Source organism: Helianthus annuus, chromosome 15 (genome assembly GCF_002127325.2).
Source record: "Helianthus annuus cultivar XRQ/B chromosome 15, HanXRQr2.0-SUNRISE, whole genome shotgun sequence".
Classification (NCBI taxonomy): Eukaryota; Viridiplantae; Streptophyta; class Magnoliopsida; order Asterales; family Asteraceae; genus Helianthus; species Helianthus annuus.
In genome coordinates this window covers 95732124-95759693 of record NC_035447.2, presented here as the reverse complement: position 1 = coordinate 95759693, position 27570 = coordinate 95732124, and the positions used below count along the sequence as shown (strand labels likewise).

At 39.5% G+C, this 27570-nt stretch overlaps 2 protein-coding genes across 2 annotated transcripts; one reads left to right on the top strand and one right to left on the bottom strand.

Annotated features, from left to right (window-relative positions):
* The first annotated feature begins 20865 nt into the window (after window positions 1-20865).
* Window positions 20866-23312, top strand: LOC110937094 (phosphatidylinositol N-acetylglucosaminyltransferase subunit C). Its single transcript, XM_022179501.2, has 2 exons — window positions 20866-21164; window positions 22297-23312. The coding sequence occupies exon 2, from the start codon at window positions 22309-22311 to the stop codon at window positions 23194-23196; it is 888 nt and encodes a 295-aa protein (XP_022035193.1). The 5' UTR covers window positions 20866-21164; window positions 22297-22308; the 3' UTR covers window positions 23197-23312.
* Window positions 23313-24084: 772 nt separating this feature from the next.
* On the bottom strand, window positions 24085-27335 carry LOC110937095 (ubiquitin-NEDD8-like protein RUB2). The gene is made up of 3 exons (XM_022179502.2): window positions 27125-27335; window positions 24601-24860; window positions 24085-24350 (listed from the first exon to the last, which is right to left on the bottom strand). The coding sequence occupies exons 1-3, from the start codon at window positions 27215-27217 to the stop codon at window positions 24239-24241; spliced, it is 465 nt and encodes a 154-aa protein (XP_022035194.1). The 5' UTR covers window positions 27218-27335; the 3' UTR covers window positions 24085-24238.
* Window positions 27336-27570: the final 235 nt, after the last annotated feature.

The window sequence follows — 27570 nt, the reverse complement described above, 5'->3', positions numbered from 1 at the left end:
TTTGACTTTGACTTTCGAAACACGGGGTGTTACAGCCTCCCCTACCTAAGGGAATTTCATCCCGAAATTAGGCCGAAGCCATAACAAACAACTGCGGGTACTTCTCCTTCATGTCGCTTTCGAGTTCCCAAGTGAACTCGGCGCCTCGTTTACCTTCCCATCGAACCTTCACAATGGGAATGCGCGAGCGTCTAAGCTGCTTGGTTTGGCGATCCATAATCTCGACAGGCTTCTCCACGAAATATAGTGTTTCGTTTACTTGAAGATCTTCTAGAGGCACAAATAAATTATGCTCAGCCAGGCACTTCCTGAGGTTAGACACATGGAAAGTCGGGTGGACGTTGCTAAGTTCCTCCGGTAGTTCGAGTCTGTAGGCCACTTTTCCGATCCTTTCCAGAATCTTAAAGGGTCCAACATATCGAGGCGCGAGTTTCCCTCACTTGCCGAATCTGACCACACCCTTCCAAGGTGATACCTTTAGGAGTACGTGATCGCCAACGTCAAATTCAAGGGGCTTGCGGTCGTCTATCGGCGTAACTTTTTTGACGACTCTGAGCTTTCAGCAAATTGTCTCTTATTTGGAGGATTTTGTCAGCCGTTTCTTGCAGTAGCTCAGGACCGGTTAATTGCGAGTGACCGATCTCATGCCACACAATAGGCGATCAACATTTTCTTCCGCATAATGCCTCAAGCGGTGCCATTTGAATGCTGGAATGATAATTGTTATTATACGAGAATTCGACTAAAGGCAGGTAAGCGTCCCAATTACCACCAAAGTCTATGACACACGAACGGAGCATGTCCTCAAGGGTACGAATCGTTCTTTCAGTCTGACCGTCGGTTTGGGGATGAAAAGCGGTACTTAGATCAATCGCAGTACCGAGAGCCGTTTGAAACGTTTCCCATAGACACGAGGTAAACCGAGCATCCCGATCAGAGATGATATCGCGAGGCGTCCCATGTCGACAAATGATCTCATTGGTGTAGATTCGGGCTAATCTTTCCACCTTTTAGTCTTCCCGTATTGGCAGAAAATGAGAAGATTTGGTCAAACGATTAACGACAACCCAGATGCTGTCGTGACCTGATGGCGTACGCGGGAGTTTTGTTATGAAGTCCATAGCTATACTTTCCCACTTCCACATAGGGATCGGGGTTGCTCAAGTAAGCCAGAGGGTCTTTGATGCTCAGCCTTGACTTTCGAGCAAGTCAGGCACTTCGAAACACAGAGAGCGATATCCCTTTTCACGCCTGGCCACCAGTACTTGTAGCGAAGGTCTTGGTACAACTTGTCGGCACCGGGATGAATAGAATATCGGGATTTTTGGGCTTCGTCCATCAAAATCTGTCGTAAATCGGTTTGCTTAGGGATCCAAATTTGGTCCAGATAATGGAATAACTGATAGAGATGGTGAAACCCGAGCTTTAAAGTGTTTATCTCACGTATGTTATTCGGTTTTAAGTAGTTATATGTGTTGAATAAGGTAACTACGAGAAATTGTGACTTTGCAGGTTAAATTACTTATTTCGGGGAAGTTAACTGGTTAAGAGATGAAGCGGAGCGTCCAAGGCTGATTAGTGTAGCAAATGGAATATGTTTCGATTCAAAATGGAGTTTAAATGTACATGGACTTGATTTGGATGGCACTTTAATTTAAGGTGGGAGAAAACATCATTGGACCAAATTAATTCTAATCATTCATGACAAGTTGACTTTGGCACATCTTGGAACACAAAAGAGACCATCATGTGCACATCCATACGTGGATGTTCTTGGAGGTTTCAACAAAATCACATCTTCATAATCATCAAGTGGACAACACAATTAATAAGAAGTTGGCGGCTCCATGTGTACATGCAGACATAGTGGGATTGTTTTGGGAGAAAATAACACAAAAAGGGATCATGAGTTTAATAATCAAATAAATCAATTCAATATCATTGTTTTGTGGGAGGTAGTCAACGAGAACAACAAAAGAAACAGCAGCTTCAACATTTGGTTTACGGAATGAAACCGTCACTTACGGTTTCAATTGGGTGCTCACAAAAAGAAACAGTGAAGTTGACTTGTGGTTTACGTTGTGTTATTGGGGCCTACGGTTTACATAGCAAAACATGTGAGAAGCCGTACGTAACCGTAGTTGGCGGCGCGGAATACATATAGTGGCACGTGATGTTTTCTTGAGTGGAAATTAAGGATATTTAACCCTAATGCAAAAGGTGGGCTGTGGACTTTTGGGGAAACAATAAGACAAGTATGAGCAGCCCATTATCACGAAATATAGCAGCCATTACACAACTTTTTTTCGGCTGGGAAAATCACACATCATCATTACTCAATGATTGGCAGCCAATCACATTATTTTGGGCAGCAACTTTTATTGATCTTTGGGCTCTCATAACTAGAAAAGAGAACATAATTATCATTGGGCCAGACCTCATGATCATCGAAAATTTTTGGGCAGCCCATATCATCTCACAAATTGGAACACATCATCATCATCGTGACATTAGGCAGCCGTATATCACAACTTTGGGGATCATCAACATCATTAATCATCATCATTCCACATCATTCCCAACATCGATCATGAGTTCATCATTCTTTCAAACTATTGAGGATTGTTCGAGCATCATGAGCGGCTAGTCGTCCCGTGACCATCTCCGGGACTAGGGTTTATGTTTGAACATTGGGTTTGCTTATGTTTACAACTTTTTGGATTGAGAATTGATTAATCTTTCGGTTAGTCGTTTTATCGTTCTTGTTTAGATTAAACAATATTTTATTATCGTAATCATTTGAGTTCATCAATTATTTGGTTTGTTCATCAACGATCGGGATTAAATTCTAGATTGTCATTGTTTTAAATCTTTAATCATTGAACTTATTATGTTTATGAAATCTAAAATTGGTAATTAATTGGATTACTATTCAATTGCATCAATCTTTCGGTTTCGATCGTGGATCATTGCAATCAAATATATTATCCGTTAATTATTTATCAAAACAAGTTTTACGGATCATGTCTATGTGATTTCCAAATAGTGGTAACTAAGTAACCTGATTTTCTGCATAACCCGGAGATTGGTCCTTTTCTCATAATTGTTTACAACTCTAATTTACATTTGTTTTCGCAATCATTCTCACAACTACAAAAAGCAATTAGTTTAGACATAGATGATAATTGAAACAACGAACTTTTACACTTTCCACTGATTCCCCGTGGATTCGACACCCTACTTGCCCTTTACTAGTAAAAGGTGAATAGGACACTTTACTTTATTTTTGACTGACCTTACGACATCGATCAAAATGGCGTCGTTGCCAGGGAATCGGTGCGCTTAGTGTTTAGTAAGTTGTTTTCTTAAAAAAAATTAAAAAATTAAAAAAAAAATCCAAAAATATTTCTTTTAGTTTTTAGTTTTTTTTTATGTTAGTTTTCTACGCGGGTATGTTAGTTTGTTTGTGCAGGAAGTGAAATCTTTGGATCATGGATAGAGCTCATCAGTCATGCCCTTGTTGTGGAAAAATTCACATAGATGAAGATTGCCTAGTGTTTTGGGCTGACCCAGTGTTTTGGAAAGAAAAATTGATGTCTGGATACAAGGCACCTTCATATCAGGGACACTATCAGTCAAATGTCAACCACAGGTATGAGCAAAATCTGGATTACTATGAGTACGAATCCGAGGTTGTGCCCTTCTCAAGATACCAAGAAGATTATAATGGTCGTTACCATGACTACTCTGAGTCAACATACAATGATTTTTATATGCGGAATCAATGGTGTAATCATGGTAATTACCAAGGGAGTTCAGATCAGCCACCCCAAAGTCAAAATGATTGTCAAGGTAAACACCAAAATTCTAAACTTGATGAAATCATGGATATTATGAGGGAGGTGGCACAAGAGAGTAGGTTGAGAACTGAGGCTATGGTCCAACGATCGAATCAAATAGACGAACAAATTGCAGCATTGAAGGTGGTGAAGGATAATACCACATCCATGCCTGCATTTGTTGAAGAAACACAAGAAATACCAGTTTTGGTTGTTGAAGATGAAGAAGAGGTTGAAAGTCTTACTGAACTTGAAGTTATAGGTTTAAACCCACGTGAAGACTTAGCACCCACTGAAGAACTAGAGACTGATGTAGTCCAAGTTTATCCCGAACCGCTGCATACTTTGATTACTTCAACTAACAAAGTGGGGGATGATGGCTCGAGTGGGAATAAGAGAAAGGTGAGTAGAGAAGATCTCGGACAAGGTATATTGAAGTGGCTAAGCAGTGATCCAACAGACGTATTCGTGATAGGAAAGAAGGCGAAGACTCGACATGTCAATTATCGAACACACCATGGAAATTCAGCAGGCAAATGTGGACTTCACTGGTTCCGTACTGATTCAACAAATATTGTTGGCACAAGAGAGCAGATAGGAAGTTGGAATGTCAATTACCGAGCATATACAGGAAACTTGGTAGGTAAATGTTCAACTCGACCACCATGAGGGTATATCAGGTACGGTCTGGCTGAAGACCTATAAACTTAGCGCTCTCGGGAGGCAGCCCGCGGATGTAGAGTAGTGTATATTTGTTTTGTTTTTGCGTGAGTACTTTTGCAGGTTATCGGGTAATGGATCTCTACGGATGCAATGGTCCAAGTGTGGGGATGTTTGGTGAAGTCCCATTACGTTCTAGTTGCAGTGGCGGACAATGCACGGATTAGAGTTCAGTCAAAACTGTCCATACTCAATCTCCATTTGGACGGGGATGATTTGCACGCTAATCGTAGAGATTGGCCCGAGTACTTGTTTGACACGGCCGCGAATGAAATGCTATACGGTCGTGGTGGAACAGCGCGCACGAGGAGTCTACGTTTTAAACCAGGGGAGTCTGTTCCACTTTTATTATTGCATTTTTATTCGTGTTCTTGGTGGTGTTAAAATTTATGTGCTAGGGAATGTATTTTTGCTTATTGTGTTAGAAACGGTCGCTCATGATGTTTGTTGGTTGGTATTCCCGGGTTTGTTCTAAAAGCACTATACATTGGGGACAATGTCGCCCAAGTGTGGGGATATGGAAACCCGGGAAGGAAAGGTTTGGGATAAGAGTTTGAAGAGGTTGAAAGTGATTGAAAACGATGAAAAGCGGAAAAAATTGAAAATTTTAAAAATTTTAAATCATTTTTCATTGCCTTAAGTGAACTAAATGGATACAAAAATCGAATGTTTCAATCACTAATGGGTTCCTTGCCGGTAGTAAACTAACATAGTCCCTTGTCATGGTCATTCCTTTAAGTTTCATGAGAGTAGGTCCGACAGGTGTTTAAGGAAAAAAGAATTGAAAAGAGATGTCTATTTAGGGGTAACAGGCTTTAGATTGCATATGCTACATGTCGGCAGCCTTTTATCCTTTTCTTCGGTGAGAATTTTGAGCCTGTAGACTGATAGAATGATTTACATATTGAATTCATTTGTTGAGAGCAGGCCGCATGTTATTCTGTGTTAGAACTTGTATGATTTGATACATTCCGAGACTGTGGTTTAATATGTGCACGTAAATGATAAAGGCATTAGGATATCCCTTACACCTGTTTGTTTGTTTGTTTTATGTTCACCTAATCATCACCCTTAGTAGCCCTGTTGAGCCTATTTACCCTTTCGTTTGTCCACCTAATGTGAATTGTTTGATACCGACCGTGAACGACAGATTATGATTAATAAAAAAAATAGAAAACAAAGAAAAGAAAAAAAAATAGAAAAAGAAAAAAAAAGCAAAAATAGAAGTTTTGTGAATAGTTTTATATTGTCTTGGGTAGAAACCAACCCAAAAGTTTGTTATGTTCGCGAATAAAGTTGTCACGGTTGGTCGTTTATTTGTTTGCCATATAAAAATATAAATATAAGCCAAAAAAAAAATCTTCCTACCCTTAGCCTAAGCCCAAAACCGAAAGTCCTTTTGATATGTGTTGTGTTATATGATACAGTGGAGGTGTGATTGCCATACAAGCCTATGATTACAGAATTTCATGTGTGGTTTTGAGTGTTATACATACTAGCACATTGCACGCTAGTTCAGTTTTTAAACCGAGAGGAGAGTTTATTGTGAGGGGCGTGTAGCATGTGAATAATCCTAAGCATGTTAGTTTTAAATAGACAAGTCTTAAGTTTTAAAAATTGCACCAATTGCTGGTCGGACTGTCAATCTCGATTGTGTCAGTCTATGGGACGGGTATGACTTGGGACTTAAATTGTTGCATCGGTTAGGGGTTTAGAGGTGTTGTACTATGGTGAGTAGTTCCGTATCGGTTTGCTTGAGGACAATCAAAGGTAAGTGTGGGGATGTGATGGAGATGGTGAAACCCGAGCTTTAAAGTGTTTATCTCACGTATGTTATTCGGTTTTAAGTAGTTATATGTGTTGAATAAGGTAACTACGAGAAATTGTGACTTTGCAGGTTAAATTACTTATTTCGGGGAAGTTAACTGGTTAAGAGATGAAGCGGAGCGTCCAAGGCTGATTAGTGTAGCAAATGGAATATGTTTCGATTCAAAATGGAGTTTAAATGTACATGGAATATGTTTCGTCCAAGGCTGATGGTGCAGGTTGCCTCCTATTTATGCTTTTTCGGTTAAGGACCTGTTATTGATCCATAGATCGGGAGGTATTAAAGCTGGGGAAGGGGTGGCGCTGCACGGTGTGATGATCACGGCTTGCTGGTGTTTATGGCTGGCTCGAAACAAGGCTTTGTTCTCTGGGGCTGATGTCAAACCGGATAGTGTTTTTAGTGAGGTCAGATCGCTGGCCTTTCTTTGGTATAAAAATAGATCAAAGTGTAGTTCGATAGCGTGGGTTGATTGGTGTAAATTTGTAATTATGTAAGGTTTTTGTTGGTTGGTTTGCCGGCCCGGTTTTCGGGTTCGGTGCTGTGTTGTTTAATAAAGTTTTCCTTTCAAAAAAAAAATGTACATGGACTTGATTTGGATGGCACTTTAATTTAAGGTGGGAGAAAACATCATTGGACCAAATTAATTCTAATCATTCATGACAAGTTGACTTTGGCACATCTTGGAACACAAAAGAGACCATCATGTGCACATCCATACGTGGATGTTCTTGGAGGTTTCAACAAAATCACATCTTCATAATCATCAAGTGGACAACACAATTAATAAGAAGTTGGCGGCTCCATGTGTACATGCAGACATAGTGGGATTGTTTTGGGAGAAAATAACACAAAAAGGGATCATGAGTTTAATAATCAAATAAATCAATTCAATATCATTGTTTTGTGGGAGGTAGTCAACGAGAACAACAAAAGAAACAGCAGCTTCAACATTTGGTTTACGGAATGAAACCGTCACTTACGGTTTCAATTGGGTGCTCACAAAAAGAAACAGTGAAGTTGACTTGTGGTTTACGTTGTGTTATTGGGGCCTACGGTTTACATAGCAAAACATGTGAGAAGCCGTACGTAACCGTAGTTGGAGGCGCGGAATACATATAGTGGCACGTGATGTTTTCTTGAGTGGAAATTAAGGATATTTAACCCTAATGCAAAAGGTGGGCTGTGGACTTTTGGGGAAACAATAAGACAAGTATGAGCAGCCCATTATCACGAAATATAGCAGCCATTACACAACTTTTTTTTCGGCTGGGAAAATCACACATCATCATTACTCAATGATTGGCAGCCAATCACATTATTTTGGGCAGCAACTTTTATTGATCTTTGGGCTCTCATAACTAGAAAAGAGAACATAATTATCATTGGGCCAGACCTCATGATCATCGAAAATTTTTGGGCAGCCCATATCATCTCACAAATTGGAACACATCATCATCATCGTGACATTAGGCAGCCGTATATCACAACTTTGGGGATCATCAACATCATTAATCATCATCATTCCACATCATTCCCAACATCGATCATGAGTTCATCATTCTTTCAAACTATTGAGGATTGTTCGAGCATCATGAGCGGCTAGTCGTCCCATGACCATCTCCGGGACTAGGGTTTATGTTTGAACATTAGGTTTGCTTATGTTTACAACTTTTTGGATTGAGAATTGATTAATCTTTCGGTTAGTCGTTTTTATCGTTCTTGTTTAGATTAAACAATATTTTATTATCGTAATCATTTGAGTTCATCAATTATTTGGTTTGTTCATCAACGATCGGGATTATATTCTAGATTGTCATTGTTTTAAATCTTTAATCATTGAACTTATTATGTTTATGAAATCTAAAATTGGTAATTAATTGGATTACTATTCATTTGCATCAATCTTTCGGTTTTGATCGTGGATCATTGCAATCAAATATATTATCCGTTAATTATTTATCAAAACAAGTTTTACGGATCATGTCTATGTGATTTCCAAATAGTGGTAACTAAGTAACCTGATTTTCTGCATAACCTGAAAACCCGGAGATTGGTCCTTTTCTCATAATTGTTTACAACTCTAATTTACATTTGTTTTCGCAATCATTCTCACAACTGCAAAAAGCAATTAGTTTAGACATAGATGATAACTGAAACAACGAACTTTTACACTTTCCACTGATTCCCCGTGGATTCGACACCCTACTTGCCCTTTACTAGTAAAAGGTGAATAGGACACTTTACTTTATTTTTGACCGACCTTACGACATCGATCAATAACCCATTCGACTTATTCATTAGATGGGCTCCATCGTGATAGATCATTTCTTTCTTCAAGGTTCGCTCGGTAAAACAAGCATGTTGGGCTTCGCGGATTAGGGATTCGAGATGATGTTGGGTTTAAACATTATGGGTGCTATGCAGATAGCTTCGTCGGCTTAGAGTGTCGACAACGGCATTTGCTTTGCCTGGGTGATAACGAATCTCATAGTCATAATCGTTGAGAAGTTCTACCCATCGGCGTTGACGCATATTAAGTTCTTTCTGGCTGAAGATGTGTTGTAGGCTCCTATGGTCGGTGAAGACCGTACACTTTGTACGATAAAGGTAGTGTCGCCAAATCTTTAACGCAAAAACAACTGCGCCTAGCTCGAGGTCGTGGGTTGTATAGTTCTTCTCGTGGATCTTGAGCTGACGAGATGCGTAAGAGATAACCTTGTCTCGCTGCATGAGAACACAGCCAAGACCAAGGTTTGAGGCATCGCAGATAACAACAAAGTCATCGTTTCCGTCGGGTAAAGCAAGGACGGGAGCATTGCAAAGCATGTGCTTGAGGGTTTGGAAGGCAGACTCTTGTTCAGTTCCCCAAACAAAGGATCTGTATTTATGCGTGAGAGAGGTAAGCGGCACGGCGATTTTAGAGAACCCTTCGATAAATCGGCGATAATAGCCCCCTAATCCGAGAAAAGAACGGACTTCAGACAGGTTCTTCGGCGTAACCCAACCCTTAACAGCTTCAATATTCGCGGGATCGACATGAATACCTTGACTATTGACAATGTGACCGAGGAATTTAACCTCCTCTAGCCAGAATTCACACTTGGAGAACTTGGCGTAGAGTCGATTCCCTTGGAGTAGCTCGAGAACCAAACATAGATGTTGTGCGTGTTCGGCTTTTGACTTGGAATAGATCAGGATATCATCGATGAACACGATGACGAAGCAGTCAAGAAATGGTTTACACACGCGATTCATCAGATCCATGAAAACCGCGGGTGCGTTGGTTAAACCAAAAGGCATAACAACGAACTCATAGTGGCCGTAACGAGTACGAAAGGCGGTTTTGGGTATATCCTCCTCTTGGATGCGTAACTGGTGATAGCCTGCACGTAGATCGATCTTCAAGAAACACGTAGCACCTGGTAGCTGGTCAAACAAATCATCGATTCGAGGCAAGGGATAGCGGTTCTTGATTGTTAACTTATTCAATTCCCTGTAGTCGATGCACATCTGGAACGACCCATCCTTCTTTTTTGACGAAAAGGACTGGTGCGCCCCATGGAGAGGTGCTTGGGCGAATGAAGCCTTTATCAAGTAATTCCTGGAGCTGACTTGAGAGTTCATGCATCTCAGACGGAGCGAGGCGATAAGGAGCTTTAGCAACAGGGTTGGCTCCAGGAATGAGGTCGATACGGAAGTCGATATCATGACTTGGTGGCAGACCTGGAAGATCATCAGGAAACACATTTGGAAATTCACAGACAACAGGAACATCTTTCACTTCGGTCTTTCCTTTCTTTTCTTTCTCCGCTACTATAATATTAGCCAAGAAAGCTCTGTATTCCTTGTGGAGATACTTGCTAGCTTGGACACATGACATGAGCTTGAGACCTTTCGAAGGAGTTTCACCATACACACACAATTGGTCACCATTTGCAAGCGAGAATCGAATCATCTTATCAAAGCACACAACTTCAGCATGGTTTTCACGAAGAAAGTCCATGCCTACTATAATGTCAAAACTTCCGAGTTGCATCGGAATGAGATCAATCGGAAAGATGTGATTGTTGAACTCGAGAGTACAATCACGAAGAACAGAATGAACAGCGACGGTTCTTCCGGTGGCGACTTCAACATCGAACGTCGAGGGGAGATGGGAGCGCTTACGATTAAGGAGCTTTTCGAACTCAAACGATACAAAACAGTTATCGGCTCCAATATCAAAAAAAAACACGAAGCATAAATACCATTCACAAGGAACGTACCATTGACCACGTTGTTGTCAGCCTAGGCTTGGCGCACATTGATGTTGAAAGTTCTGGCACGGGCGGCTTGTTGCTGATGCTGCTACTGTTGTTGAGGCTGCTGCTGTTGAGGCTCTTGTTTCACTACCCTGTTCGGGCACATGTTTGTGAAGTGGTTAGGATCACCACACGCAAAGCAGACTCTGGCGTTGATTGCAGGTGCTTGAGCCACTTGTTGGCCTTGAGGGGCGGGAAGTAGAGCTTGATGAGCAGTAGCTTGAGCTGGTGCTTATCGAGGACCTGTACGGCAGTTGGCGGTGAAGTGGTCATACATGTTGCAATGCACACAAAATCAGCAGGCGATACCCACCGGATGATGGTAGGTACATGTCGGGCAAACTGGGTGAGGACCGGTATAAGCACGCTTTGCAGGAGGTGCTTGGGTAACTGGTGCTGGAGCTGATCGGTGCTGAGATTGCTGCGGAGCTGATACAGCTTGGAGCGGGGCAGTAGTGGTGACAACACAGTTCTTGTTGCTGGAATTGATGTTGTTGTTCTTCCTCTTGCGACGAGAGGACTTTGACGATTACGGGGCGGCGGTGGCGGTTTTAGCAGATGCGGCGGTGGTAGCTTGATGCAGGTCTTCGAAGCTTTATCCCAAAAACCAGCTTTGACTCGCTTGTCGTTGATTTCAGCGGCAAGCAGGTAAGTTTCCTCGATTGTTGCTGGCTTTGAAGCATGCACAAAATCTGCAACACAATCTGGCAGAGCTCGAATGTACTTCTTGATCGTCATATCAGCAGTCTTGACTTGATCAGGACAGATAATACTGAGCTGCTTGAAGCGAGCAATTAGAGTAGCGTTGTTACCATCTTTCTGCTTGATATGCCAGAATTCGTCCTCTAACTTTTGGCGCTCATGGGGAGGGCAGAACTCTTCCAACATGACGTTCTTCAACTCGTCCCATGACAGACCATAAGCTGCATCGTTTCCGTGTTTGTTCCTCTCGGCCGTCCACCAGTCTAGAGCGCGGGACTGGAAGACGCCGGTAGCATTCAGAGTGCGGAGATTGTCAGGATAACCACTCTGGCGTAGGGTGACCTCGATCGAATCAAACCAATGAAACAAAGCCGTAGGGCCATCTTCGCCAGTGAATTCTTTCGGTCCGCAAGCTTTAAACTACTTGAAGCTGAAAGCAACTTTAGGGGGTTTCAGTCCTGGACTCTTCAGACAATTTTCTCACATTCTTGTATAGTTCACTCACGATCTGAGGAACTACCTTCGCCATTTTCTTGGCGACAAGAGCAGCAAGGCGTTTGTCTTTCTGGCTCTGGCGAGCAGCGTGCGAGTGATGGGATCCAGATGACGACATTGTCTGCAGCAGACATCGCCATAGGACTCAGACACAATATAGTCGAATCTCACCTCACACGCCTAATACTACTAAAGCTCAGGAACACGATTGTGTAACATATAAACACATTGGCACATAATCACAGATTCACATAAGCACAGAAGCACATAAGCACGCAAGGCACAGAAGCACAAAAACACAAGCACAGAAGCATGTAAGCATAAGAGGCAATCAGAATTCAGATACCTATCATTCAAAGTCCGCGAGCGTTCGATAATAGCGATTGCGATTAGCGAATACACAGCGAGCATCATAGCGTACAGTGGTTCCTCAAGTGGAGGCGATTTGTAAGCGTGTCGAGATAGATGTGCAGTGCGAGTCGTGTGTGTCGATTAAGGCAAAAAGCGAATAAATCACCAAAAATTAAAACACATAAACAGATAAGACCACGTAAAACACATAAAACGACACATATCAGAGTCGGCAGTAGCGAGCTCAGAGTCGAAACACATAAAAATCGAGAAATAGATTGTCTGCGGCTGGTAGACATCGACTACCCAAAGTGGTTCGATTATTCACAAGGATGTACCAAAAGTCCTTGTTGACCTTATAGACTGTGCTCTATCACCGACATGCGGTGAATGGCACCCATCCTTTCGGCTATCAAGCACTCGAGTCCTTGGAATCCATCGAGACTTTGGTGAGAGTTTTGTAAAACTAAAATAGAGATCGGAACAAGTAGTCAAGGTTCGGGTTTCACCCGTGACTTAACAACTTCGCTCCTGGTTTGATAAAATAGAAAGGAAAATTTGTGTTAAAGTGCGGATTTCACTCCTGATTCAACGCAAATTCTAGTTTTTATAAATGAAAATGCGAGTCGAACAAGCAATCTAGTCGAGAGTTTGCGGTTTTCACACCTAATCCTTACCTAATCACTTGTTCATTTTTGAAAACTAGAGTGCAGTGTTAGTGTAGTGCAAGCGAGAATAGCGAGGAATAGCAAGTAAGCTCATACGAAACCCCTAAGGGTTTGCACAAGTCGGTCTGTTGGTACCTAACTATTGACTAGGTCGTTTCTAAGACATCGGCCCGGACTAGGTCGAGTCTTGCCTAATTCCCTATAGTTATGGCTCTGATACCAATCTATCACACCCCAACCGATGGCGGAATCATCGGGGCGCGGAACTGAGCGAAACAGATTGTTCAAAGAAATTCCATAACGAATAAATTACCGAATAGTTTAAATATCATGTCCCATACCATGACCCATAGGATAAAATAGTTATTACAGACATAGATATTCTTCAAACAAAAGCATGTTCCGACAACTCAGATTTAAATAAATAAAAATAAATTGTCTTTATTTCTAGACTCTTTCCTAGCCTCGATTTCACAGCAATCCAAGCAAACTAACATCTTAAGCACCTGCCACATACGTTAAAGTAAAAGTCAATACACATAGTGTAAAGGTGAGCGTACACGTTTAATAGATATAATAGAGTTCGAAATTGTTTACGCATAACCAGCACGTACACAGTGTGTAATGAAGCACGTAAGTTATCGACATGATCCTATCAATAACAATGACTGCGGGTTGACTGCGCAAGGCAGTTCGTATTACATGATCACCACTGTGACCCATGTGATTAATTGTCATTAACAACCCCTGAATGAACAGGTGGTGAGTCCAAACTATAGTACAATCGTTGCTAAGCAAGGCAGACAACAATCCATGTGTAAACATAACAAACAAGCATTCATTAAGTCACGTATAACATGCGGTAATGGTTAGCGTTAAAGTATTGCATAGTGTGTTCGATGTGTTTTAGAATAAGTAACGTATCTAACACCCCAATGTGCATAAAGCAAAAAGGGTTTGAGTATACTCGCAGAGATGATGGATTGAAGGGAGTGCTAGAGTAAGTTTAGCCTGATCAGAACGATAGCACAAACGATAGGCGACGCGTAAAACGATGTGGAGTGTCAATGGGTCGGACGGTAATCCGATCGGGTGGCAATCCGATCGGGTGGGCAGTCGATCGGGTGACAATCCGTTCGGATGGTCATCTGATCGGGTGACCATTCGATTGGATTGTTACCTCGTTTTGGATGGATGTGTTGTGTATGATGGCTTGCCTTTTGAGGTTTTCGTTGTAGCATTTTGAAAACAGAGAAGTATCTCTACCCTTCAGGTCGATCGATCGGACAGCTGTCCGATCGGAAGACAATCCGATTGGTAGGACACTTTAGTGAGAACAAGTTCACAGCAGTTTGTCACTCGATCGGATTGCAATCTGATCAGGTGGCAATCCGTACTGAACATGTGGAAACTTGTTTAAGTGTTGAAGTCCAAACATCACATGGTCGGGTGGCAATCCGATCAGGTGGCAATCTGATCGGACGGCAATCCGTTCAATGTTCTAACCTCAAAAGTTGAAATAAAGGTTAAGTGTGGGGCCAAGGTGCAAGCCAATCGGGTGGCAATCCAATCGGTTGGCAGTCCGATCGGACGGCAATCCGTCCCGGTTGACCTGATCGTCTTACACTTGGTCGTTTTGATAGTTTTGTGGTTTTCTCGAGACAATTCAATAACATGCCAAACAACAGAAACCTCGTCAAGACTTAGTGACCCGAAGGAATCACCCAAATCGACCAGTCAGCTGTTCGGTGTTTCATGTTCAGCCCGAAAACAGCAGTATCTTTGGATAGAATCCAGATCTTGAACCAACACATCAACAAGAAGGAGTAGAAGATCAGAACAAGCTCCGATTCTATCGATTTTGAGTGCATTGAGTGTAAAAGAGTTGAAAGAAAGTTAGAAAACCATCTTTCAATCCTTTTCACCTTGAATATGTCCAGATCTATGAAAGATCTTTGTTTATTCATGTGAAAATCGTTTAGATCTAAGTTGTTCTTGGTGGATTGAGGCCAAAACATGAAGTTCATAAGAACACCATGATGACATCATCCTAGAACACCTTGAATCTAGTGATTTCACGGTTAAAGGTTAAGATTCAAAAGATAGAAAGGTGTAGGAGTGTGTGTAGATCAAGAAAGTATAAGATTTAGGTTGAAAACTTACAAGAATCGCGAGAAATCGGAAGAAATAAAGGCTGGAGCGAGCTGGTCGAGTGAGAGCTATCAACATCAAGTGATGTTGACATATGAGGGGTATTTATAGGGTTTCCATAAAAGGAAAGTGGGAGAAAGTGGCTGGTCGATCGGGTGGCAGCCCGATCGGTTGGCCACTCGATAAGAGTGTTCGGCGAGACAAGTTTTGGTGTTTCGATTAGCGTGTAGGGTGCTGCGATGCGATAGAGTTTCTCATTCAAATTACTTTTAATCCCAACTACTATATCTACATACAATCATCCTAATTATCTTGCGTTTAGCGTTTACAATTCGATTGCGATTGAGTTGCGATTGCGTTTCGATTAATCACCATAACATACCATAAATAAACATGCACAAGTAACACATAAGGGCACACACACACGTAAAAACAATATCCAAAACGCATAATTCGAGCTGCGATTGTGATGGGATGCGATAAGCGATAAAACATGCGATAAACATCGATTAAACCTCAATTATTAACAAGTACTCCACATAATACAACTAACGTAAAAGCATAAAAAGACTATCTACAAGTCAAAGAAGTCAAAACAGGAGTTGAGCAAGGAGTGACATATCGCAATTAGCAATCTTTTCTTCCTTTGACTTCAATCTTGACTTTGACTTTAACTTTCGAAACACGGGGTGTTAAATTTAGGGACAGACTTAGAAGGAACTCTATTGAGTATATGAACAGCTGCTTTTAACGCTTCAGTCCAGAGTAATAATGGTAAATTAGTGTTGGCTAACATACTGTGCACCATGTTCATAAGGGTACGATTTCTTCGTTCAGTGACACCGTTCTGCTGAGGTGTACCAGGCATAGTGTATTGGTTCACAATCCCCTGGCCCTTACAAAACTCATAAAATGGACCAGGAGCTTGACCCACATTAGTATGTCTTCCATAATATTCACCACCTCTATCTGATCTCACAACTTTAATCTGACGATCTAATTGCTTTTCAACTTCAGCTTTATAATCTTTAAAAATTGTAAGAGATTTAGATTTTTCCTTAATGAGATACAAGTACATGTAACGAGAATAATCATCAATGAAAGTGATAAATGAAGTATGTCGTGTTATGCCAGTGATTTGGTAGGGACCACTAATGTCAGTATGAATGAGTTCTAATAGATTAGAGCTCCTAGTGGCACCTTTCTTATTCCCTAATGTCATTTTGCCTTTAAGACATTTGACACATGTTCCAAAATCAGTGAAATCGAGAGGAGGTAAGACTTCATTCTTTACGAGACGATTTATTCCTTCTCTTGAGATGTGGCCTAAACGTTGATGCCACAACATAGATAAAGTCTCTAAGTCTCGATTCTGTTTCATCTTTGTGAGTGATTCATTAATATTATATGACAACAAAGATCTGGAAAAATTATCATCTAGTTCTAATCTATAGAGACCACCATCCAGAATGCCAGTACCATAAACAACGGAATCATAGAGAATAGAGAGTTTGCGATGACCATGAGAAATAACAATGACTAACTTTGGTCCTGATACAAGGTTCCAAGTTACCTCAGGAACATATAAGGTATCATAAAGTTTAATACATAAGCCAGTTTTCAAAAAAAAAAAAATTAATGTTCCTATGGCCTTCACTTCTAATTCCCGATCATCCCCAACTTTAAAGGTTCTTTGGTTTCTTCCCAGCTTCCGGATTGAAAGGAATCCCTGAGTAGAGTTGGTTACATGAACCATAGAACCAGAATCAAACCACCAAGAATTAGCAGGAAAATTTAGATTAAAGGACTCAAGTATCATGAAAAAAATGTTACCTTTCTTAGCCAGCCACTCCTTGAAGTCAGGGCATTCCTTTTGCTTATGTCATGTTTTCTTACAGAACTTGCAGTAGGGTTTGCCTAAGGAGCCCTTAGAGCTGGAAGGTGCACTTGTATTAGGATTTGGCTTTTGGACTTTGGAAGCATCCTTTCTTTGATAATTGTTCTTCTTATTCTTCTTAGAGCTGGAGGTGGTGAAGTTAGCAACATCAGTAATGCGATCCTTCTTCATACGCTCTTCTCCTGAACGCACATAGCGACCAGCTCACTCATCGTCCATTTGTCCTTTTGAGTGTTGTAATTGATCTTGAATGCTTTATAGGACAAAGGAAGCGAAGTGATGATGAAGTGAACAAGAAAACCATCACGGATTTCCATCTCTAGCCCTTTCAGCTTATTGGCCATGTCATGCATCATCATGATGTGCTCGCGAATGCCGCTCCTCCCATCATACTTAGTCGTCACCAGCTTGAGGATAAGAGTGCTAGCGTGTGCTTTTGATGTCCCTTTGAATTGTGCCTCCACAGAAGCCAGGTAGGTTTTATCATCCTTAGAATCAGGAATAGCTCCTCTAATTGCATTGTGTATGGACTGCTTCATGAACAAGAGAGACATGCGGTTACACCTAGTCCATTTTTCATGAATTATCTGCTCGGCAGCAATACTTTGAGAAGTAAGGTCCGCTGGCTTATTCTCTCTTAGAGCATAATCGAAGTCTAGCAATCCAAGTGTAAGCATGAGGGCATCCTTCCATTCAGCAAAGTTATCACCAGTCAAAGGTGGAATCCCGCAATTGGGTGCTGATAGTGGAAATAAGATGAGCGAAGGGCTGGAAATAAGATGAGCGAATTATGATACTAATCAAGAAGTTCTAATGTGATCTAAGGGCTGGAAATAAGATGAGCGAATTATGATACTAATCAAGAAGTCCTAATGTGATCTAAGGGCATGTTATATTAAGGCAGGCATAAATAATGACCATTTTAATTATGAAGCTGTGATATTGTCTATAACTAACATCAAAATAATAGACTTAGTTAAAAATTCTACTTAATCGAACACAAATCAGCTTTGGCCAGAAGTGTAATCATTTAAGTAGGTGTGCAAAGTAATCGTGACAAATCAGCTTTGGCCAGAAATGAGACAATCACTTTAGTTATGCACTTGTCAAGTATGCTAGACATAAATGAATTAAATCAGCTTTGGCCAGAAATTAAGACATTTCACGTTTGTAATGCATACTCGACATAGCTTTTATAATACTTGAACAATAAATAGATGTATTAAATCAGTTTTGGCCAGAAATGATACATCAGAAGCTTATTCAAGTTAAGCTATTTTGGTTTTGTAAAAGTTATCTAATTCTAGGGGCGGTAATTCTTGACACGACCCGTTAACCCGACCTGAACCCGACACGAAAAAACAGGTTTGGGTCAACTAACACGACCAGTTTAAAAAATGGGTCAGGTTCGGGTTGACCCGTATTAAAAACGGGTCGGGTTCGGGTTGACCAGTATAAAAACGGGTTGACCCATTAACCCGTTTAACTATTTAGATAAAAAATCTTTTATATTTTTGGTTTTGTTTTTTCGGTCTCTAATTTACATGGTTAGTTATAATAATGTTAATTTTGACACATTATATTATTTATTTATCATACTCATACTCATCATTAAACATGTTATCGATAACCCGCTTAAAACTGAACAACTCGTTTATAAATCGTCAACTTATATCTACTCATTTAAAAATATGGGTTAAACAGGTCGGGTTCGAGTTGACCCGAATTAATATGGGTCGGGTTAAGGTTAAAATCTTTGACCCAAATAATAATATGGGTCGGGTTCGGGTTGAACATTTCAACCCACCAACCCGCCAACCCGTAACCCGTCAACCCGCCAACCCATCAACCCGACACGATTGCCACCCCTATCTGATTCTGATTAGGTAATTAAGTGTTCACAAAACCATGTAGTTAATAGCAAACCACCTGTTAGAGCGGATCGAACTTTAGTTCACATTAAACAGCCTAAAATAATGAGATTTCGAGTGAGATCTCGACTCAGTTATGAGGTCTCGAGTGAGATCTCGAGTCAAGTCTCGACTCATCTTGTAACATTATGAGGTCTCGACTCATTAAGGTCTCGAGTCGCAACCTCAGTGTCTCAAGTCGCAATCATGGTCTCGACTACTGTGCTTTATGAGATCTCGACTCCATAATAAGGTCTCGAGTCGCAACCACGGTCTCGAGTTGTGAAGATTGAAGAACCCTTATGATTTCGAGTCGAGACCTTGTGGTCTCGAGTCGAAACCTAATGGTCTCGAGTCGTAATCTGATGGTCTCGAGTTTACTATTAACAGTTGTTATTGTGAAAATAACTGAAAACTCAAAATTTTAGGGATTGTGGGATAGTGTTTCCTGTTTTATTGTTGATCTAAACTTATCAAAGATTTCGAAATTATAATCTGATTATCTTTTAACAGTTTTCGAAATTTTTAAGAGATATAATTTAGATCAAAACAGTAAAAACATCCACTAATCCAAATCATATTCCAAATCTTAAAGAATTTTCGAGTTTTCTTAGAACAAGTGATGAACCCTAAAAAATAAAACATAATTCTTGGATCTGAAACCTAACTTTTAAGACTTCTGTTAACATATTTCGGACATTAATTTACCCATATTGGTTTCGGGTGACATGATTAACCACCCTTTTCTTAAAACACTGATTTCGACACAATGAAACCCGAAAACAGCCGTGATTTTTATAAACTTTCAAAAAAATTTGTTTTCCAGATTTTAATCCTAGAATAATGGATACGAAAACAAAACTGATTTATCAACATATGCTCTGATACCACATGTTGATCAGTTCTGTTTAAACATAATGAAAAACATGTATAACATACATGTTACAGCAGATAGGCCAGCAGAGAATCCAGTCAGAGAGCAGCCATTGAGTTTGACATGCTTGTCAGGATGATCTGGTTCCTCCTCAGGGTGTAAGATTATGATGGTGATGAGATCGAAACAAGGGAGGTTTCGATATGGAGAGAGAGCCGAATTGATGTTATGTGTTATTAGGGTTTGTGTAATTGTCTAACCCTTAAACCCTTTAATAATCTCCTTATATATACACCCAAGAGGAAACCTAATTAGTTAATAAGGGTAATATGGTCCATCAACAATTACCAACTAATTATTAATGGGTTATTAATATATTTTGATCTATATAATATAAATGATTATAATGGCTATAAGATTAAATATTATAATAATTATATATTTAAACTCACAAATAGTACTAAACAAATGAGTGACTAAACTTCACTAAGAACACAATTCGTAAGGACGACCATGGACAAAACCCAGGAAATGCCAACAATTAAAAAAACCGTCGGTAATCCTTCGTCAATACCGACATATTACCAATGGAATCCATAATGTGGCCGGGAATGCCAACAATCATCGCCAGACTCACCGCGGGTAGTTCCATATTTCTTTGGTTTTGGTGAGAACTCGTTTTCAGCGGAAATTTCGTCAATGATCCATCCACGCATTATGGATATGACTTTTCATAAGATTTCCTCCTAGGGTTTTCAGTAGAGGTGGCAAAATGGACCCAACTAAAAAAGTTTGGGTTGATGTGGCCGAAAAAAAAAGAAAAAAAAAAAAAAAAAAAAAAAAAAGCTTGTTAAGTTAGATAAGACTTTATAGTTAAAGGGGTCAGGATTGGTAAATTTAAAACTGAAAAAAAAAACCCCAATAGGTTAGGATGAGCCAAACTAATAAAAGGAGTGGGTTACAATGGACTCATTTGGAACCCAAAATAGAAATAGTCAAACACAAGTTTAATTCGGGATTAGGTCATGGGTTCGATTCCCATAAAGGGGGTTTTCGCAGATTTATTGGGTTTCCTCCTGAACTGGTGTACAGGCATTATTGGATATGATCGGGTGGTTTTGCTGGTGGCGCGATGATACTCCAGTGGTCCGTCAGTAATCCGTTCAAAAAAAATTGGGGATTAGGTTCTTCAATTACTAAACATCAAACCCTAATTCACAACAAATCTGTCCATCCAGCGATTGAATTCCCAAAATCATCACATCATTCCGGCGAATTCACCCAATCTGTTCGTCGTTTCTGACAGTCAATCTCTCCAAACAAATTAACCGGAGTTCTCCGGCACGGTGGCCGGCGGCGGCGACAAGAAGTATCGATCTGAATTCTGAACATCGAATACTTGTTTTAATTGCTCACAGCAAACATCAGGTCAGATCTATGTAACTTTTTTGTTGGGTTCCTTTCAAAAAAGAAAATGTTGAAGAACTGAAAATTTTTGATCGATGATAAATGTGGGTATAAGAATGCTAAGGTTTTGCAGTATTATCTAAATTTCATGTACAAAACCCGTTCTAACCTGAACCAAAACGACCATTTTATAAACAACCGTCCTGCCGATTTTGTCAGGCATAAATTATATGATCTATACTTGATTCTTGAGTTTCATAAATCTAAGTGCACTTTTGGTGAAGGTTTCCTAATTTCTATATGTTTTATCTTCGTTTTGTCTTGCTGGTGTGGAATATTATCACTGTCTTATTCTATTACTATCATAAACTACCCAATATATTGGGGTGTTTGGGTTGGAGCAACTTATGACTTATTAACTTATAAAATAAGTTATTTTTTAAGTGTTTGGGTTAGCTTATTTTAAAGAGTTTGTGTCTTGAGAAGTTAGAATTTCTAACTTCTCACGTTTGACTTATATAAGTTAATAAGTCAATTTGAGAAGGAATATTGAATCCACCTGTTGAATTGTTTTTCCTGTCCACAAAACTACACAGTTGGCAGTTGTGTTGAATGCCCCTGCAGAGGGCTGATTACCGAGCAAGCTGAGCCAAGCCAGCTTCAGCTCGAAGTTAAACGAGCCAGCTCGGCTAAAAAATCTTAACGAGCTGAAATTTATGCTTGCTCTCAGCTCGAGCTAGCTTGTGGCTCAACGAGCCAGCTTGTTTATTTTTGGAAATATGTTGAAGTTTGTATTTCTTCCAAATCATGTTAGTTATAACAACAAAAAAAAAAAAAAACGGGTGGGCCTATAAAGTTGAAATTTATCAACGGCTTACTTAACTTGAGCTCGGCTTGAAGTTTCGAACGAGCCAGCTTGTCTCAACACGTTTATTTACAAGCTGATTTTGAGGGAGCTTTCGTCAAGCTATTTTTAAACAAGCTTCGAGCCTCGAGCAATTTAACAGCCCCTATGCATGCTTAGAATATTATCGAATAGAATATATGAATGTGACATTGTAAGTAATTATACCATTCCCATTCCATTTCTACTCACATTCAATGTCCAATGAATATCATAAATATGTTCTGATGATTTGTAATGGGTCAATAGGTAATTTCGGAAATGGAGACAACACAAAGGAGATGGAGAAAAGTTGCTTACGGGGGTATGCAACCCGGGTTTGACGATAACCACACAGACGACACTTTCCTTCAAGAAATGGTCATGAACGCAAACGTTGTTAAACGCGACATGCTAAAAGTAATGTTGGATTCCGTTTCCATTTCTCAATATCTTTGCATTGTAGCACTCGTCGTTTTAGTCTGGGCCCACACGCTTAACTCCACTATAACCGAAAACTTTCTTATCATTCTCGATATCACCCTTGTCGGGTCCGGCTTCTTTATTCTTCTCTTAACCGCCAAAATGCTTTCATTCAAGCTTCTACTCAATTACGCCATCAAAATATCTTTCTTCACAACAGGTTTGTACGTATTGTCTCCGATATACCACACGTTGACCCGGTCAATCAGCTCGGATTCCATATGGGCGTTGACCACATCACTCGTCATCCTCCATCTGTTCTTGCATAATTACTCCGGGTCAACAATAAAAGCTCCGGGAGCACTAGAAAATCCAAATTTAACGAGTAACATCTCGTTAAACGCGTCGATTGTAGCGTCACTTTTGATTGCTTCTCGTCTTCCGTCGAGGCTTCTGGTTTTTGCTATAATATTGTTTTCGTTGCAAGTTTTTCTTTTTGCGCCATTGATTACGTATTGCCTTAAGAAGTACTCGTTTCGGTTGCACCTTTTATTCTCGTTTGTGTTGATGGCGCTCACACTGACATGTGTTTATCGGCTGCACAAACTGCTGTTTGTGGTGTTGTTGGGGCTGTTGGTTTTTGTTAACTTGGTGTGTCCTTATTGGTTGATTAGAATTCAAGAGTATAAGTTTGAGATCAATGGTCCATGGGATGAAGCAAAGCTGTGTTTCAATATTACAGACTGAAGGGCTTTTTTGTCTTTTTAGTTTGTTTATATTTTTCGGCTATTTATAATATGCAGAATTTTGGTTTACAAGTTCATGTATTTATCATCATTTGTTCATATGATCCAATTTATTAAGATGGATGGTGTATAGTGTTTGTGTGTGCATATAATATTTAGTTCCGGCATTGTGATTCAGGTCATGGCCCTATGGGCGGTAATTCTTGACATGAAACTGCTATAGTTACAGTTTCTGTTGACTAACATAACCCATTTATTAAACGGGTTAATTTGAACAAAACTTGTTTAATAAATGGGTTGACTTGGTAACATGTTTAGTTTTAAGTCTTTTTAAAGATTTTCGATTTAGAATTTTGAGAGGTTTTTTTTAAATATCTTAAAGTCTTGTTTTGGTTTATTATGTGAGGAGTCATTGACACAAGTTTTAAGAGTTTTCGGGTTACGGCTAATATATATGACACGCTCTTGTATATGAACATTGAATGGGTTGATTTAAAACACTACAAAAGTTTCAAGGGTTTTCGGGTTACGGCTAATACATATGACACGCTCTTGACACAAGTAGATATGTGTTGTGTTTGGTTTCACCCATTATAATGAGTTTTCATAATGTTTGTAGGTTAACTCCAAACCTGACACGATGAGGAACAGTAATAACGAACATCCAAAAATATATCTTAACATAAAAAGCCCTAGGTTTTTTAACTCATAACTGAATCGACTTATGCTCACCCCAAAAAAGGGGGCAATATCCGGCTCCGAGGATGCCAAAACCACCTCTATCAACCAGCTTGATCTACTTACCACGTTTATCTACGTAGCCAATTGCATTTGAAAACTGACTGATTCATGGAGTAGAAGGGACACAAAAAAGTTATTCCAATGCAAATGCAAAAACACAAGAATAAAAGCAGATCATATAGTAGTCAAAATGTAAACACAAATAACATTGTCATCAGACAAGACATGTCATATGGTCGAATGCACATCAATTATGTATAGCATAACATTAACATGATAGCTGCGGGAGGAAGGTCGTTCGATTAGCAACCACCACCTCTTAACGCAAGAACAAGATGAAGTACAGACCCCCCTTCAATGTTGTAGTCCTTTGCTGTTTTGTCATCTGCAAGTTGCTTCCCGGCATATATCAGCCTGCCACCAAACACACTCCACCAATTAGTACAGATTCAAATATAATCAATACATATTGAAATTCAATTCCCACTATAGCAAGCAAGCATGTTTTTTGTGCAGGCAAACGAGGGGTGTGACAGATCTTATGCATAATAAAAAATCTCATCCCTACTCTACCAAAGCAAAGAAATCTTTTCGTTTGTAGGCTTGTAGCAAGATTTCAACATAGTTGACCAAGGTAGAGCATAAAAGAGAGAGGTAAGGCTACCTTTGTTGCACAGGCGGGATTCCTTCCTTCTCTTCAACACGTTCCTTGATTCTATCAATCGTGTCAGTCGGTTCGATGTCGATTTCGATTTCTTTCCCTGTAAGAGTCTTAACCTTGATCATAGTTCCTCCTCTCAATCTCAAAACAAGATGAAGTGTTGATTCTTTCTGGATGTTGTAGTCAGCGAGTGTTCGCCCATCCTCTAATTGCTTCCCAGCAAAGATTAACCTCTGTTGGTCTGGTGGGATACCTTCTTTGTCCTTCAAATTGCAAATAACCATCACCATATCAACCAATTTTACAAACGCGATAACTCAACATAATCAGAACATGACAAGAAGAGCACACACTACATAGTATCAACAAAATCCAACTATGATACATGTCTAAAACCATGGTTATCAAAGGCGCTTAGGCTCCGCCTTGGGCCTAGGCAAAAGGCGCAAAAAAAGCGTGGGCCCGAGGAAAAAAAAACCGCACTTAAATAAATAAGAAATTAAAATATATTATATCGGTTTTCCTGTATTCTGAGGGTCCGGAATCATTTTGAGAAGCCATTTTTGTATTCTGTGACAACAGATTCAGATTTTAATCAATCAAAAAATAAATACTGCATAACGCAGAATTAAATTGGAGAACATAAAGCACTATAAATACTGCAGAATTCGAAATTGGATGTGAATACAAACTGAGATCTTAATAGAATACAAACTGAGATCTTAATTAATCTTTAGTGATATAATCAGTTAGTTAGGCCTACAAATACTGCAGAAATTGAGGAATTTATGAATTAAATTAAAAAAAAAAGATAAATTAGCATTAATCACGCATGGTAACTGGGAAGTGGGCTGCCCTATAATTACCTACGAAGTAGGAGCGCATTCAATACGCATCGCTCAAAAAAATCGTCCAGGAACCATAAGCGTGCGCTTTTGATAACTATGTCTAAAACAATATCTATATGTTCGTAACCTCATTTATAGCAGAATATCAGCATTTATTCTAAATTTTAAAGATTTCATAGAACTTGACAAGCATAAGAAGACCAAAATCAAAAATCCATAGTGGTGAACAAAATATAGCACCAAATCCACCACAGTTAGATAGCATAACCAGTTTTATAAAAATCTTGCTATTAATTACATAATCAGAATATGACACGAAAGCATACACCTATGCAGCTAATGCGGTAAAATATCGGATATCGGTCAACGACCGATATTTGATATTTAGGATATCTCGGTAACTTTAATATCATGCAGAATTTATATATGTAACAATTTAACACTTTCAGTGATATATCGGTCAATATCGCCGATAATTCAGCACTGATATTTGACACCGATATTTTACATGGAGGCCAATAACCGATATATCACTAACTGCAAAGGCATACACATATATTATCAACAAAATCCAACGTTGATACATGTTTACAACAGTATATCTGTTCATAACCTCGTTTATAGTACAGTAACAGGATCTAACCTAAGTTCGAAATTTTTATAAAGCTTGATAAACACAAAAGCACCAAAATAAAAAATCCATAGTACTTCACGGAATACAGCCTCATATTCACCATAGTCATGAGACAGCAGAAGCAGTTTTCCAAGAGTGTCGCACATAATCAGATACGATATGAAATCCTACACATAATATCAACAAAATCCAACTCTGCTACACGTCTAAAACATCATCTATCTGTTTGTAACCTCGTTTCTAGCACGCTATCAGATTCCAACTAGAATTCAAAACTTCAATGAACTTGATAAACGGACACCTAAATTAAAAATCCATAATACTGAACAGAATATAGCCCCAAATCCACTACAGTCATGCGATAACAAAACCCCTTTTACAATAGAAACGCGATTAATCGACATATTCAAAATATGATATAACCTTCATACGCATCTAAAACAATATCTATCATTCTATCTGTTTGTAACCTCGTTTATAGCACACAATCAGAATCTAACCTAGAATTCAAAACCTCATAAAACTTGATACACATACAGACACCAAAATCAAATATTCGCAGTACTGAACCGAATACAACCCCAAATCCACCATAATTATAGGTTAGCAGAACCAGTTTCACTGAATAATCACAAATAATCATAATTATACACATGATATCACCAAAATCCAACTGTATACACCTCTAAAACAATATCTAACTGTTCATAACCTAGATTATAACACGCTATCAGAATCTAACCTAGAATTCAAAAAACTTCATAGTACTGCACCAAATACAACCCCAAATCCACCATAGTAACGACATATCAAAACCAGTTTCACTAAATAAATACGATTAATCAACATAATCAGAACATGACATGAAATCCTGCACATAATATAAACACAATCCAACTCTGATACACATCTAAAACAGTACCTCTCCATTCGTAAACCGCACATGATAAGATTCTAACTGGAATACAACACGAATTCAGCATATGCAGAACCCTAGCTCTATCAATTTCAGTACAAACATAAGCTAAAGGAGATTGAATAGAACCTGGATCTTGGCTTTGACATTGTCGATGGTGTCGCTACTCTCGACTTCGAGAGTTATGGTTTTACCGGTTAGGGTTTTGACGAAAATCTGCATATCTGTGTGTGTTGGTGGGTGTTTGGGTTTGTTTGATGGATGGGTGGGTGGGTTTTATATAAAAGCTTGCGTGAACACAAAAGCTGCGTTTAAAGGACGCGGGGTTATGTTAAATGCTTATTCGAGTCTCGGTTGTTGGTGTTAAAACTTAAAACCAAACCGAATTATGGGTTTTGGTTGGGCTCAGCCGAATAAAATCTGAACCGGACAAACTAAGTAACCCGAAATTGAACCGATCAACATAAATCAAACTAGCAATAAAACATGCGTTCGTTGCGGCACGGGTATATTACAAACATCGAATGTATTAGTTCAAATGTTATGTGACGCGTTAACCATATGATAACGCACGT